Raw genomic sequence first — 14,804 nt, forward strand, 5'->3', positions numbered from 1 at the left:
AAACCAAGAGATTGGTGATGAAGATAAGCTGATAAAAATTTAATAATAAAATTTAGAAAATTTAGATAAATTTCTCTTAACATTATCTACAAGGCTAAAAGATAATTATCTTTTAAATATTTCTAATCATTATAATAGTGATGATATTAAGTAGAAGTACCAAGAAATTTTAAGAAATATACAAAATTCAGATAGTAAATCCTGTGAGACTACCAAAGCATTTGAAGAAAGCATTCTAAACATGAAAATTTTTTAAGAACTAACAAAATATTGCCTTGAAAAACATCAATAGCTTGAAACGCCTACAAGTACATAGTCTATTGAATATATCCTTTTAAAAACAAATGAGCTAATTTAAAATATTTTCTAATAAACTAGCTTTGTTTTGAGTAAAAAAAAAAATTCACACTCAGTCAAAAATTCTTTTTATCAAAAAAAATTAAATTAGCAAATTTTGGATGTTGAAAAGGTATACAAAAATAAATAAACCATGTGTGTTAAGGAATTAGTTAAATTTTATGTAAGTACAAATTAAGAATGGCAACAAATAATTAAAAAAATAGAAGAAAACTTGCAAATAGAAGATACAATTGAAAGCTAGAGGGAACATCTAGATGATTATAATAAAAATATATTATATATATAAGATCAATTAATCAAATAAAATCAATATTGAATTTGTTAATCATTTTGTATGTTTTATTTGAAATGGTTTCTAATAATTTTACAAGTTTATAAGTAATTGGATACTGCTATATTTAGGCATATCTGATATGAAAATAAATGACAAAAAAATATTTTACTAATAAATACATAAATTTTAATGGTTAAATGTATTTTTTTTCTTCATAGTTCATTGTTTTTTTTCAATAATTTGTTTTAATTTTAAATAAAAATAACTTTGCTTCATTTTTATTTTCCAAAATATTGACTTGAATTTATATTTATATTGAAGTTAGTATGTTCTAAATATATTATTAATATAATTAATTAATTTCGTAAAAATAGATTAAATGAAAGGAGAAAAAAAAAAATTTGATAAATATGGATTATATTGTGAATATTCACAATAAGAGAATCTTTAAATAAATACTTTTTTAATGAATTGTATTCTAAATTACTAAGAAAAGAAATACACTAAAGATAATTCTGATTTTAAAAGAATGCTAAATGACTACGCAAGTCCAGATTTAAAAAAAAATTTTTTTGATGGAAATTTTGAGGATATGGATTTTGATAATCCTGAACATGAAAATTTAATGGATTTTATAAGTTATATTAGTGATTTTATTTATAAAATGTAAGATATTTTAATCAAAATGTAAAAATTTGATGGAAAATAATCATTTCAAGAATATTTAGAATCATTTTACTAAACAATTATGAAATAAAATAGACGCTAAGATATGGAATCTTTAAATCAAATGCTGTCTTAGAAAAAGGAATTTTAATATTTTATTTTATTTGATCCATACTGGAAAGATGCTTTCAAGGAGCTTGTTAAAATATTTCAAGGAATTAATAATGCAGAAAATATAGAAACCAAAATGGGAATCAAAGTAAGTTTTAAGTCAAAAGAGGCAAGAAATATGTTTAATCTTTTATGTGCTTAGTGTATATCTTAATTTAAGCTTATAAAGTAATAAGATGTAAAATCAATATGTGAGCATGCTGAGTTTGAAAAATTAAAAATTTAAGCACTCAAAACTGTTTTTGCAAATTTTGTAATCTTTAGACATACAAATGTATAGAAACAATTTTTTAGCTCTTAACAATAAAATTTACTTGATCTGCACTTATTCACTCCAGAAATCAGCAGCAAAGAAGATTAAAGTCTGATGACGTACTAGCAAAATCCATATATTTTATTGCCTCAAAACATGCATATACAGCTCATCGACTAAAAAAAGAATCCTCTTTCTTTAGTAAAATCTATGAAACTTGTTATTTAGAATAAGGATTATGACTATATATCATATGAAGAAAATGAAGAATTAGATATTCAATTACAAAATTAAGATAAGAGCAAGTATAAAAAACTAGAATACTTCATAACATATTTTTATTACTACAATGAAGAGGATGAAGAAGATTAGCAGTCTAGATATGCATTTGTTCCTGCTTAAGTTTTGGATGACGGTGTAAAATCAATGCAATAATCGTGTTTTGGATTAGATGGATTTCTTTAAAACAGTTAAATGTAATCCCTCCTAGAAGAATTTAAAAACCCTCTTAGGTTTTATGAATGTAAGGGACCTCTAATTTATGGACCACCTGGAACTGGTAAAACATTTATTATCCAAAAGATGATAAAATACTTTTAAATCCACTTAATATTTGATGGCAACAGTTCTACTTTTTAAACTTCCCTTTAAGGATAAGGATCAAGAATGCTTACCTATTACTTTAATAGAGCAAGAGCAATACCATGGTATTTTTTTTTTATTCTGGCTATAAAAAGCAGATAAATTTGTGTATGTGTATAATGATTAATTAATTTTAAATTTTAGGTAGCCATGTGCAGCTCATATAGGAGAAATAGAGTAGCTTGTTAAAAAGAAAGATAAAGATGGAGGAGGATCATCAGAAGTGCTTAATAAACTTTTAGAATTAACAGATGGTACAGAAACTGTGGGAAATATTAAGATTTTTAGTACAACAAACCATGTTGAAATGATAGAAGAAGCTATTTTAAGTAGATTTAGATAAGTTTATCTGGGAAAATCGAATACACCTCTGAGAAGAGATTGGATTGTTTGGTATTTGCTTTAAAATAAAAACCAAAGCGAGGATAATTTTAAATCAATTATTTAAGGATTCATTCCTGATGTTGAAGACTTTATAAAGTAGTCTGAAAAAGAATAAGAGAAATAGCTTAAAGATGCAATATAAGATATTGTCAGTTATACAGTTAACTTTAGTACAAGATAGCTTAAAGCTCTAATGTCAAATATAACCTCAAAAATTTTATTCGGGGAGCTTAATTATTAAAGTTAACCAGAGTAAAAGTTGAAGTGTATTTTAAACTTCTGTAAATCTTTAGGAGAAGATAATTTCATGTTTGGAAGTAAAAGTCTACCTCAAACAATGTTTGATTGTTTAAACTAGAATCCATCTGAATTTGTAAATTAGCTTTTAAATGAGTCTAATTAAAAAAAATAAGACAATAGCTCATAATAGCTAATTTTAATGGATTCATTAGAAGATGAGTTAAATAGTCAAGAAGTGCAGCTATTTATAGATGAGAATTTTGAATATTCGAAAGTAGTATTTATTGATCAGTCAACAGTATAAAATGAGAGGATTAGTATTTTGAAGTAAAAATAAAGAATTTCATAAAAAATACATCTTTATAAAAAAGTCGAGGATATGTATTATAAGTTAGAAATCTTAGTTGGTACCATACTTAAATGCTAGCAGTTTAAACATTTATTACAGGAAATCGAAGATAGTATTTCAAAATTTGGAAAATTATTTATTGATCTAGATAAATAACTGTAATTTTATCGTGATTACCAATAAAATAAAAAAAAATTGTAGCTGCCCTAAGGTAATAAAATATAAATCCATTTAATTAATTAATTTATTTATTTATTTTTAATATCAAAAAGAAATTTTTACATTATTGCAAAAAACAAGAACTGAATAGATAAAAAAATATGAGGAATTAAAATCAGGAATAAATGCTGAAAGCAATAATGGTAAAAAAGTTAAACTTTTACCTATCGATAAATTAAGAGAAATAGATAATTTGTTTAAAGTTTTTAAAGAATTAATTTAACAAATCGACAAATAAATAAACAAAGTAAGAGATGATATTGATCGTTATACTAGTTTCTTAAGTTTAGAATAGAAATTAGGAGAAATTAAGGACATTTTGATTAAAGATAATAGTTAAATAGATTTCTAAAAGTTGATAAAAAATTAAGAAGCATTTGCGAACAACGAAGCTAATAAGTTGTTAATGCAGCTCAAAAAAATAATTAGAGCTGATTAGCTAGAATACATGGAAGTTGAACAAATAATAAAGCAAAAAAGGTTCTATTAAGTAAATTTCTGCAGCCTACGTGACCCAAGTTATGATAATATTATGGTACTTCTTGCTGAATTTATCAACAGGGGCGTAATAAATAAATAAATATTCAAATAAACTATTTTATTATTTTTATTTAATTTTATTTTAATAATAATTAGGATTTTTCCAAAGTAGACATGGTTGATTACCATTCATGTGAACGAAATAATGCTTTTAAAGATATAAACTCCTTTAAAGATTACATATCTAACTTAACTAAAGAGGGTAAAGAAGAAGAAAAGTCGTTGATAGTTTATAAACTTGATGAAATTTTAGATGTTACTGAAGCTGAAGATACTCAGATTGAAAAGGATAGGCTTTAAATGGCAATAAAGATATTCTAAACAATAAATGTAGACACTACAAATTCAAATATGTGGTCAATATTTATTTCTAAAAATTAAAATGTAATTGACTTATTCTACAACACTGTGACTTATTGGCCTAAGTAGAGTATTAAAGGTAAATTGATTCAAATATAACAAGAATAGCTAAAGTTGATAGAATGCAAGTTCTGTGGTAAAACATTTAAAGAATCTGATGAAGAAGATTAATGCAAAGCTCATATTAGTGACGAATTTTTCATAGAAAAAAACACAGAGAAATATAAAAAAGTAACTAATTTTTTATTTTTAAGCATGTTTTATTTAAATGCATCAAAAATATAGTTTGAAGGAGATTGGTTTGGACCATATTTGGAAGAATATTATAAAAGGTAAAAGCATGCAAAAGAGCATAAAAATAATTCTTTAAGTTCAAATGAATCTTAACAGGATAAATTAACCAAAAAAAGTTGTACGTATTGTGAAAACTATTAAGAATTCAAGATAGATAATTACAGTTTGGACTTATATGAGCTTAATGCAGACTCTTTTAAAATTATGAAATCTAATTCTATAATTCCACAATATTTAAAGAGTTTTGAACAAATAATCAATTTAAAATAACCAATATAATTAGAAGAAGTCAAAAGACGAATTTAAAAAAGAGAAGCTTTCGCAAATGAATTCAAGAGAGTCTGTTGCTAAGGTGACTATTACAAAGAATAATGTAATCCACATAAACACTAAAAAAAAGAAGAGATCACAGAAGAAAGCATTAAATAAGAAATTTATGTTTACATAAAAAATAAAATTTAAGAATTGAAGTGATAAAAAATTAATTTAACTAAAGCTAGTAAATATAAAAAGGTTATTCTTTATCAATTATTATTACTATTAATATTAGATTTATAATGTTTTTTTGGTGTAAGAATTTTCAACAAAAAAAATTATTTTTTTTTAAATTGTGATATTATTTATATATTATAGTAAGTATTCCATAAATAAGACTAATCAAAAACATTTAAAAATTGTTAATGATTTCAATAATTTGTTAATGTTTGAGGTAGAATATTTTTTTATTTTTAGTAATTTAGGTAATTAATACATTATGTAAATAAAAGAACTCAATTATAAATAAGAGTAAATCATACACAATATATTCAAATATTAATAAAGTTTCTCTATAACTCAATTTTTGATAGCTTTTTATTGGACTTTCGTATTGAGAGATTATTGAGAAATTTTTTGTTAGATTTCAATGATTTTCATACGATAATCTAAGATGGCTTACCTTTAAAATCTTAACTCATTAAGGTTTTACTCAATTTTACGTTCGTTTTATTCAATTTTTTTAGCAGCTGCTAAGTAGTTTTTATATTCTTCTACTTTTTGTTTCCCAAGTGTTGATATATTTTCAATCATAGTTTCTTAATTTTTTTAGAATGTATTTAATTCATTTTTAACATCTGCTAGTTATCCTTTATAATTAGTGAGACTCTCTTCTTTTTTTTTAATATCTTTTTTGGTTTAATCTAATTCCTATTTATTAGTTTTATTGGATAATTTTAGTTTATTTAGTGTTTCTGATAAAGAAGCTTTCTTTTTTGAGGCAGCTTCTGACCTATTTCTAATATTTTACTGATGCTTTTCTTGCATCTCTAATTCCTCCTATAAATTTAGCATCTCTTCTTATTTTTGTAATACCTAAGATTATTATTCTTTAGAATTATCTCCCTTAATCCTGTTAATAATATTTTCCTTATCATTTTTCTTAACTTTTAAACTATCTATTTCTATTTGCTTATCTTATAATTGCTATTAGCATTAGCTCATTTCGTTTTCATATTTACCTATCTCAGTTTCAGTTTTTTGAATTTGCTTGTCTTCTTCTTTAATTTTAGTATCTAATTCTTTTTCTTAGTCTTTTGCTTAAGAGAGTTCTACCTCACCTGATTTGATATCTTTCTCAAGATCATTTTAAGTAGCTTTTGCCGACTCGATGTTTCTAAGTAGAATTTAGTATTTTTCTTTATCATTTTATAGATCTATTTCGCATGTCTCTATTTTGGTTTAGGAATCTAATTGGGCCTAATATGAATCATAATTCTCTTCATTATAGGCCTTTATTTCTTCTTCAGCTCTATCCTATTTTTATTGTGCTTCTTCTAGGTTTTACTAAATATCTTAAACTAATTTAGTTAAATTTTAATCTTCTTACTATTCACTCATTTATGTTTTATATATTAATTTATTCTTACCTACTTTATTTTACTGCTTTCTTAATTAATTTACATTAATTATTGTTAATAATTTAATAAGCTTTTTTCATTCAATCAACTCAACTTTCTATTCTAATAAAAAATTGATATGGATATCTTAAAGTTAGAAACACACATTCTTATAAATATGAATATAACTAAAATTGAGGATTTACTTTTTTGATATTAGAATATTTAATATTATCTTAAAAACCAAGTTAAAAATAAAATACTTTTATTTAATAATCAATTAATTTTAATAATTTAATTGCTAATTTCTAGACCTTATGATATTACTTTTATTTATTCTAATATATTATTTGATAATTGGTAAAATCATTTCTCAGAGTTATACTTTCATTTAGGTTTAAGAATTATTTATTTAGCAATGCATTTATTAAATATGCAGATAAATAATTAATTTTAAGTTAATTTTTTTAAAAAGAATTTAAAAGTTTTGAATAGATAAAATTACATAATAAATAAAAAATTATTTTAATATTTTATGTTTTAAAAATAACAATTTGGTGAAGTATTTATTTCTGAATTTAAAAAAAAAGTTTTTTATCTTTTTTATACTATAAATATTTTTTAATTAATATTTGAGCTATATTATATTTATTTTTAGTAATTTAGGTAATACATTATGTAAATTAAATAATTCATTTACAAATAATAGTAAAATCATTATGCTTTCAAATATTAATAAGTCTATCTCTATCAATCAATTTTTGATAACTTTTTATTGAACTTTGGTATTGAGTTGTTAGAGAGAAATTTTTTGTTTAATATAAATGACTCCCATGCGATAATCTAAGACAGCTTATCTTTAAAACCTTAACTCACTTAGGTTTTACTCAATTATACGTTCATTTTATTCAATTTTTTTAGTAGCACTTAAGTAGTTTTTATATTCCTCAACTTTTTGTTTTCCAAGTGTTGATATATTTTCAATCAAAATTTCTTAATTTTTTTAGTACGAATTTAACTCATTTTTAACATCTGCAAGCTATCCTTTGTAATCAGTGAGGCTCTCTTCTTTTTTTTTAATATCTTTTTTGATTTAATCTAATTCCTATTTATTAGTTTTATTGGATAATTTTAGTTTATTTAGTGATTCTGATAAATAAGCCTTCTTTTTTGAGGCAGCTTCTGACCTATTTCTAATATTTTACTGATGCTTTTCTTGCATCTCTAATTCCTCCTATAAATATAGCATCTCTTCTTATTTTTGTAACAATTAAACCTATTTTTCTTTAGATTTTTCTTTCTAAATAATGTTGATAATTGTTTCCTTATCATTTTTCTTGACTTTTAAACTATCTATTTCTATTTGCTTATCTTATAATTGCTATTAGCATTAGCTCATTTCATTTTCATATTTACCTATCTCAGTTTCAGTTTTTTGAATTTGCTTGTCTTTTTCTTTAACTTAAGTATCTAATTCTTTTTCTAAGTCTTTTGCTTTTGAGAGTTCTACCTCATAAAATTTTACAAATTACTCAAATTAATTTTAATAAGCTTTTGCCTACTCGATGTTTCTAAGTAGAATTTAATATTTTTCTTTATCATTTTATAGATCTATTTCGCATGTCTCTATTTTGGTTTAGGAATCTATTTGGGCCTAATATGAATCATTATTCTTTTCATAATAGGCCTTTAGTTCTTCTTCAGCTTTATCCCATTTTTATTATGCTTCTTCTAGGCTTTACTAAATATCTGAAACTAATTTAGTCAAATTTTAATCTTCTTACTATTCACTCATTTATGTTTTATATTAATTTATTCTTACCTACTTATTTATACTACTTTCTTAATTAATTTACTTTAATTATTATAATCTTTTTTCATTCAATCAACTCAATTTTATATTTTAATAAAAAAAAATATATGGATATCTTAAATTTAGAAAGAAGCACATCACACATTCTTTAAATATTAAAATAAGGAAATAAATAGAGGATTTAATGATTAGATATTAGAATATTTGAATTGATCTTAAAATTAACAATAAAAATTAAAGTTCTTTTATTAAATCTAGACTTTATTATTTTATTTTTCTTTATTCTAATATCTTATTCGATAATTAGTATTAACATTTCTAACAAAATTATATTTCTATAGGTTGAAGAATTATTTTTTCAGTAATAAATTGAAAATACAGTTAAATAATTAATTTTAGGTTTATTTTTTAACCATAATTTATAGCTTTAAATAAATAAAATTACTTAATAATTAAAAATAATTTTGATATTTTATTTTTTAAAATGAATAATTAGGTGAAGTATTATTTATGAATTTTCAAAAACAGCTGTTTATCTTTTTTATAATTGATTCTGTCCCTTTATCAATCAAATTTTTTTAAAAAAATTTAGGTCTGATAGAAGTGGAGAAATTTGAGGGTACTTAGTTAATGAGGATCTAGATATATTAATTAATTGTTTTGGCATTTAAGAGTAAAAGTAGTTCTTTAACTAAAATACAAGTGGAATAAAATTGAAATAATATTTGAATATCAAATCTAAATTTGAATAAATAAAAATATTTTATAACAAACAGAAATTTTAATTATTGAATATTTAATATCAAATATCTTCACTTAATTATCTTTTTAATAACTTAGCACAATTAATAAAAGAAAAGGCTATTGCTTTAACATAAATAAGGTATAAAATAAAAAATATTATTTTAGAGGTTTACAATTAAAAGTCAAATTAAAATACATTACTATGTCGTTACTAAACCCTCTTTTGCAATCTTCTGTTCAAGACGATCCTAGCTTTTGGCTTAGTAGTGTTGTTCTCTCATCTTAGGCTAGTTATAATAGTTCTTATATTGAACAAAATGTATTTAAAACATGCTTCAAACCTGAAGAAATGCTTAACTAAATTGAAGAAAAGTCAATACTATTTGGTTATGCTAAAAACAAGGATGCCATTTTAGTTTTGGGTTCAACTGGAAGTGGAAAGTCTACAACTATCAATTTCTTAATGAAGAAAAAGATGGTTTTAAAATTAACATCAATTACTCATTATATTGAAGATGTTGGAGAAATAGAAGTGGAAGAAGAACAAATATGCACAGAAAATAATGATGGCGATGATGAAGAATTTAAAATTGGCTTTAAAAAAGAATCTTAGACACTAATTTTAAAAGCGAAATAGCTAGAAGATAGCGATTTCTTTATTTGTGATACTCCAGGATTCAAAGATAGTAGAGGCTTTGAAGTAGAATTATCAAATTCAATTTGTCTTATTAATTTTATAAAGCAATGTAAGAGTATTTGCCCTATTCTAACAATTAATTATAATGATTTGAAATCAGTGAGAGGTGCATCCTTCAAAGATATACTTGTGTCATTTTCTAAATTTATAGAAACTGCATCCATGGATAAGGTGATATATTTTTACACCCATGTTCCAAAGTCATTAAAAATCAAATAATTGTTAAATGATATTATTCAGATAAGAGAATCTCTTGAACAAAATTCCACTCCTGAGCTTAAAGTCTTGCTCATTTCATTAGTTAATGGATTTAACAGTAAAAAAGCTTTTATTTTAAATCCTGTTGAGGAAGATCCAAAAAGTTATCTGTAAATTATTAACGATTTATATAAAAATTAATAATTTATTAATAGCCCATCAAGTAAATTTAATATTAACTTATCTGAAGACAGTCTTACTAAATTAAAACTCTATTCAGAAGATGTTCTTTCGTATGTAACAAAATGTACTCAATAAGGTTTCCATATTGAGAAACTGATAGATGTTTTAGACCAATATGCAATGATTAAAAATATCACTATGGTATAAAATATGATTGAGAAGTATGATCAATGCATTTAAAGGGTGCTAAATTATGCTGCATCTACAAAAAGGATAGCTTTCAAAAACTTAAACTAATCTAAAAACCTACAATAAGAAATAAATTAAAGATATATCAATTAAATAGTAATATGCCTCGAATAGACGTTGAAGATAGATAGTTATAAAAATCCTCACTTCTAGAAATATGAGTTTACCTATAATTCAATTATTGATGAAATAAAAATAGTTATATAATAGCTTTGCTATGAAATCACAGCATGCTTTTAAAATTAAATTGAAAATATTAATATTTAATTAATAAAATCAAATATAATTAAAATTGAATAGCTATCAAATATATCTTAAGAATTGCATAGATTCAGTTATGAAATAAAACATTATACAAACTAGTAATTCTCAAATTATGAGAAAGAACAAAGTTAATTTTTAGAATAATCTCTAACAAAAGAAAGTGAAATACCTGTTTTTGAAGAAAAATTAGCAAAAATAGTTTAAACATTTAAGTAATTCAATGAAATAGATACATAATTAGATATCATCTTACTTGATAGCAGTAAAGAGTAATTATTTCATAAATACCAATAAAAATTAAGTTATATTCTCTAACAGTAGAATTAAAATTTTATTTCAATAGTAAATAAACTAAAATAGCAAATGTAAAATGAATAAACTCCAGATATGATAAATTTTTAAATCATTAGTTCAAAACAATAAATTTTTGAGATAAAGGTTCTTTTAGAGATATAAAAAAATATATTCTTGAGTGAAAATATTTAGATATGTTAAGAATATTATAATAACCTAAAAGAGAATATTGAATAATTGTCTACAGCTATTATAGAATATTTAACTGAGTATTGCCAAAAAAAAAAATACATAACAAAATACGAAGTTGCAATAGATACATTAAATTTGTTATTAGACATCGATTAAAATGCTAAACTATAAACTTAAAACAACTACATAAAATTTATTCAATGCATAAAAAATAAGATTTCTATAACAAAAACTTAAATAAAATATGAGATTAAATTAATAATTAATAATGAAAAAATAGGTAAATAATAATTATTAAACAAAACCATGTAAAAATTAAATAAATATAATTAATTTTTGAGTGATGTATCTTGGATTGATGAGAAATTGAAGACAAAATGCGTTTAGCAAACAAAAGATAGCATGAAAAAATGGGTTAACAAGTATTTCAATTACTGCATATAAGGCTGCGATTAATCAGTATATGACTAAAACTTTAAATATTTAGACTCTTTTATGGTTTGCTTCTCTAAGTTAAAAGAAATAAAAGGTATGATAGATAACTTTAAATAAATAGTTGATAAATGTATTAATAACATATATAATTAGATCGTTTCCTATATATATCCAATACAATCTATGATTAAACAAATTATAACTTCTAAAGAGTTACCAGAATTAAGCTAGCTTTAAGATATTGAAAAGTATTTAATTTATAAAAGCAAAATATTAAAAATGATAAATCCATACATTTCTGTAAAGCAGATGGACTCTATCAATAAAGAAGAAGATGAGATGTTTGAAAACTTAATTAATGGAAAGTTATCAAGAGAAAATGAAATTATAATTGAAAATGACTTTGAAGATTTTTTTAGAGAGACTTTTAAAAAGTTTTAGAATTTATTTAAAGAATTATCATACTTTAAATTATAGAAAATGGTTTAAAAATAAAATTAAGAAAAAGAAATAATCAAATGGAAGAATTTCACTAAAATAATTAATTAATGCTAGAAAGAGTGTAAATAAATTATGTTAATTATAGGAGGAGGAGACTCTTTTAATGATATAGTTTAGAGTATTTCAAATACTTTCTATAAATTATAAGACGAATATAAAGATATAAAAAGTAATAGTGAATATTTAATAGATATTACATAAAAATATCAACTTTTGGAAGAATTTGTTGATGCATTTTCTAATTTAGAACCTTTATCTAATATGAGAAACTAGCTTATTACTACCTAAAATCCTAGATAATTAATAAAAATTACTGTAGAAAATTTACAAAAGGAAATTAAACACAATCGCTTTACAGAAGTTAAAATATTTATAGAATAATTAAATAAACTTTCAGATGAATATTCTAAGGATAAACTCTCTAAATGTAGGGAATAATTAGAATAATATCAATAAGAAATAATTAATGAAATTAACATTTTAGTTGAACAGAGTAAAAATAGCTTTTATATTAATTAGTAATTAGTTGAAAAAATTAAATGTTTGAAGGAAATTTCAAAAATTAATACAAAAACAAATGTTTAATAAGATTTACATGCAATTTTATTAAAATACAATGAATAAAAATTATAGATAATAAAAAATAAAATAAGAAATCTTCAATTTGAGGAAGTAAATATTTAATATTCTTTAATTTAATAATTTTCAACGTATATTTCTACTGAAGATAATTTCAATTGCTAATAAATAATCCATCAAATTATTGAGTCAGTCAAAAATCTTGATCAAATTTATCAAAAAAAGAAATTATTTAAACTTATTAAAAAGCTTCATTTGATTATTTTAGAAACACACAATGATGATCCAATTAAAGAAACTTATAAAGAAGTATTTATCATAAATTTCTATCGCTTAGTAGAATATGCTAAGACAGAATTGTTTGAGATATCAGAAGAATTATAAAATAATAAAGATTAAATTTAACTAAAGGTGATTAATTTAAGATTAAATAAGCTTGAATATATTTCTTAGAAAATAGAATAGTATATATAAAAATTACTATCATCAGAAGAATATGTAAAATAAAAAAATTAACTTGAAGTTCAAATAAAATATTTGATTTAAGAAATTGAAGAAAATATAAGTAAGTTGGAATAAATTCAAAAAGAGAGTAATAACTATCGCCCATTAAGCTCATTTAAATCAAGTGAAAATTTCGAAGAAACTATCTAAAGGCTAAATTTATTAAAAGAGTAAGATATTTAGTAATATAAGAAAGAAGTGGAAGTTATTGAAACTAAAGTAATGTATTAGTTAGTTGATTTAATTAATTCTTTCCTGAATTTGAATCAAGAAATAAGAAAATCATAAGTAAAGTAGATTATTTATTATTTAAAATTCAAATTGTACTTCAGTAATAAAGCTAAATAAGAAATTGATAATGCGTTGTAAGATTTAGAAAATAAAATTAACAATTTTTTTAATTAGCAATAAATAGAGTTTTAAAAAGTAGAAACTGTTTCTAACTTAATTGCTTATCACGATTTAATAGAATTGATAAATTAAAAGTCTTAAAATAGCAAATCTTATTAATTTATAGAAGAAAAGTATTAACAATAACTAAGTAATTTTATTTATTTTCTTTTTGAAATATAAGAAAATTAGCAAAAATTAATATAAAACTCTAAAAATATGAAAGATATAGCATAATTAAAAAACATCTATTAGTTTACTATTAAAAATAATCCTTTTATAGAATTTTACAAAAAACAAAGTTATTTGTTTTAGGTTGGAGATGAGAAAGTTGTATTAAATATTTTAGATTTGGAATTAATAGAAAAAGCTATTATTTCAAGTGTTACCTCTATTAAAGAATAAATCAAAATTAGCTTTCATCAAAAAAATTTCAATTAGTTAAAGGAAAATCTGTAGGTTTTAGACAAAAACTAAGATGTAAATTAACTATTGAATAAAAATGTATTTGAATATCAGGTTGAGTTGCAAAATATTTAATTAGAAACACAAGATATAACATCTCTTATAATAAAGAATATTTAAGAATAAAAAATTGATGAAAGTACACAAATAGCAATTAATACAATTTATTATTTTTTTGAAATATTTTAGACAACATTTTAAGGGTTAGATATATCAGAATAGTTAGAAAATATATATAATCATCTCTAAATTTACATAGAACCTATTATCACAAATGTGGTTTATAATAGCACTGATTTAGATAAAGAAACTATATTAAATAAAATTACTAAGTAACTCCCAAAATTAGAAGGAAAAACATAAGATTTAATATCTTTGATAATTTCATAATATATTTCTTTCTTGTCTTGAAGTATAAATATTAAATACCTCTAAGTATAAAAACTCTACATATTTGTCATTTTATTTCTTCAATATTTATTTTTTTATAATTAATTTCTTTTTAAACTTTTTTTTGCCTTGAGAATTTTTTTTAGAAAAAGATAAATAATCTTAAATATTTAATTTAAAAAATAACCCAAAAAAAGTAATGTTTTAAAAAATACTGAATATTCGAACAAGAAAAAAAAAAAAAAATTCGAATAGTAAAATTTTGCAGAACACTAGTAAG

At 22.1% G+C, this 14,804-nt stretch overlaps 4 protein-coding genes across 4 annotated transcripts; 2 read left to right on the forward strand and 2 right to left on the reverse strand. All coding sequences in view use genetic code 6, as the record gives it.

Moving 5' to 3' along the window:
• Positions 1–987: 987 nt before the first annotated feature.
• TTHERM_00227390 (AAA family ATPase CDC48 subfamily protein) lies at positions 988–5,416 on the forward strand. Its single transcript, XM_001014270.2, has 5 exons — positions 988–2,431; positions 2,511–3,550; positions 3,612–4,123; positions 4,195–4,689; positions 4,744–5,416. Exons 1-5 carry the CDS (start codon positions 1,014–1,016, stop codon positions 5,224–5,226), a joined length of 3,948 nt encoding a protein of 1,315 aa, XP_001014270.2. The 5' UTR covers positions 988–1,013; the 3' UTR covers positions 5,227–5,416.
• A 170-nt stretch (positions 5,417–5,586) lies between these two features.
• On the reverse strand, positions 5,587–6,627 carry TTHERM_00227400 (hypothetical protein; the record flags this gene model as incomplete). Its single annotated transcript, XM_001014271.1, has 1 exon — positions 5,587–6,627. The coding sequence occupies one exon, from the start codon at positions 6,625–6,627 to the stop codon at positions 5,587–5,589; it is 1,041 nt and encodes a 346-aa protein (XP_001014271.1).
• A 753-nt stretch (positions 6,628–7,380) lies between these two features.
• Positions 7,381–8,421, reverse strand: TTHERM_00227410 (hypothetical protein; the record flags this gene model as incomplete). Its single annotated transcript, XM_001014272.3, has 1 exon — positions 7,381–8,421. One exon carries the CDS (start codon positions 8,419–8,421, stop codon positions 7,381–7,383), a length of 1,041 nt encoding a protein of 346 aa, XP_001014272.1.
• A 964-nt stretch (positions 8,422–9,385) lies between these two features.
• On the forward strand, positions 9,386–14,545 carry TTHERM_00227420 (50S ribosome-binding GTPase; the record flags this gene model as incomplete). The annotated part of the gene is made up of 7 exons (XM_001014273.2): positions 9,386–10,051; positions 10,121–10,248; positions 10,294–11,036; positions 11,541–12,689; positions 13,044–13,820; positions 13,896–14,149; positions 14,324–14,545. 7 exons carry the CDS (start codon positions 9,386–9,388, stop codon positions 14,543–14,545), a joined length of 3,939 nt encoding a protein of 1,312 aa, XP_001014273.2.
• Between the last annotated feature and the right edge of the window lie 259 nt (positions 14,546–14,804).

Source organism: Tetrahymena thermophila (genome assembly GCF_000189635.1).
Source record: "Tetrahymena thermophila SB210 genomic scaffold scf_8254665, whole genome shotgun sequence".
In the NCBI taxonomy this organism is placed as follows: domain Eukaryota; phylum Ciliophora; class Oligohymenophorea; order Hymenostomatida; family Tetrahymenidae; genus Tetrahymena; species Tetrahymena thermophila.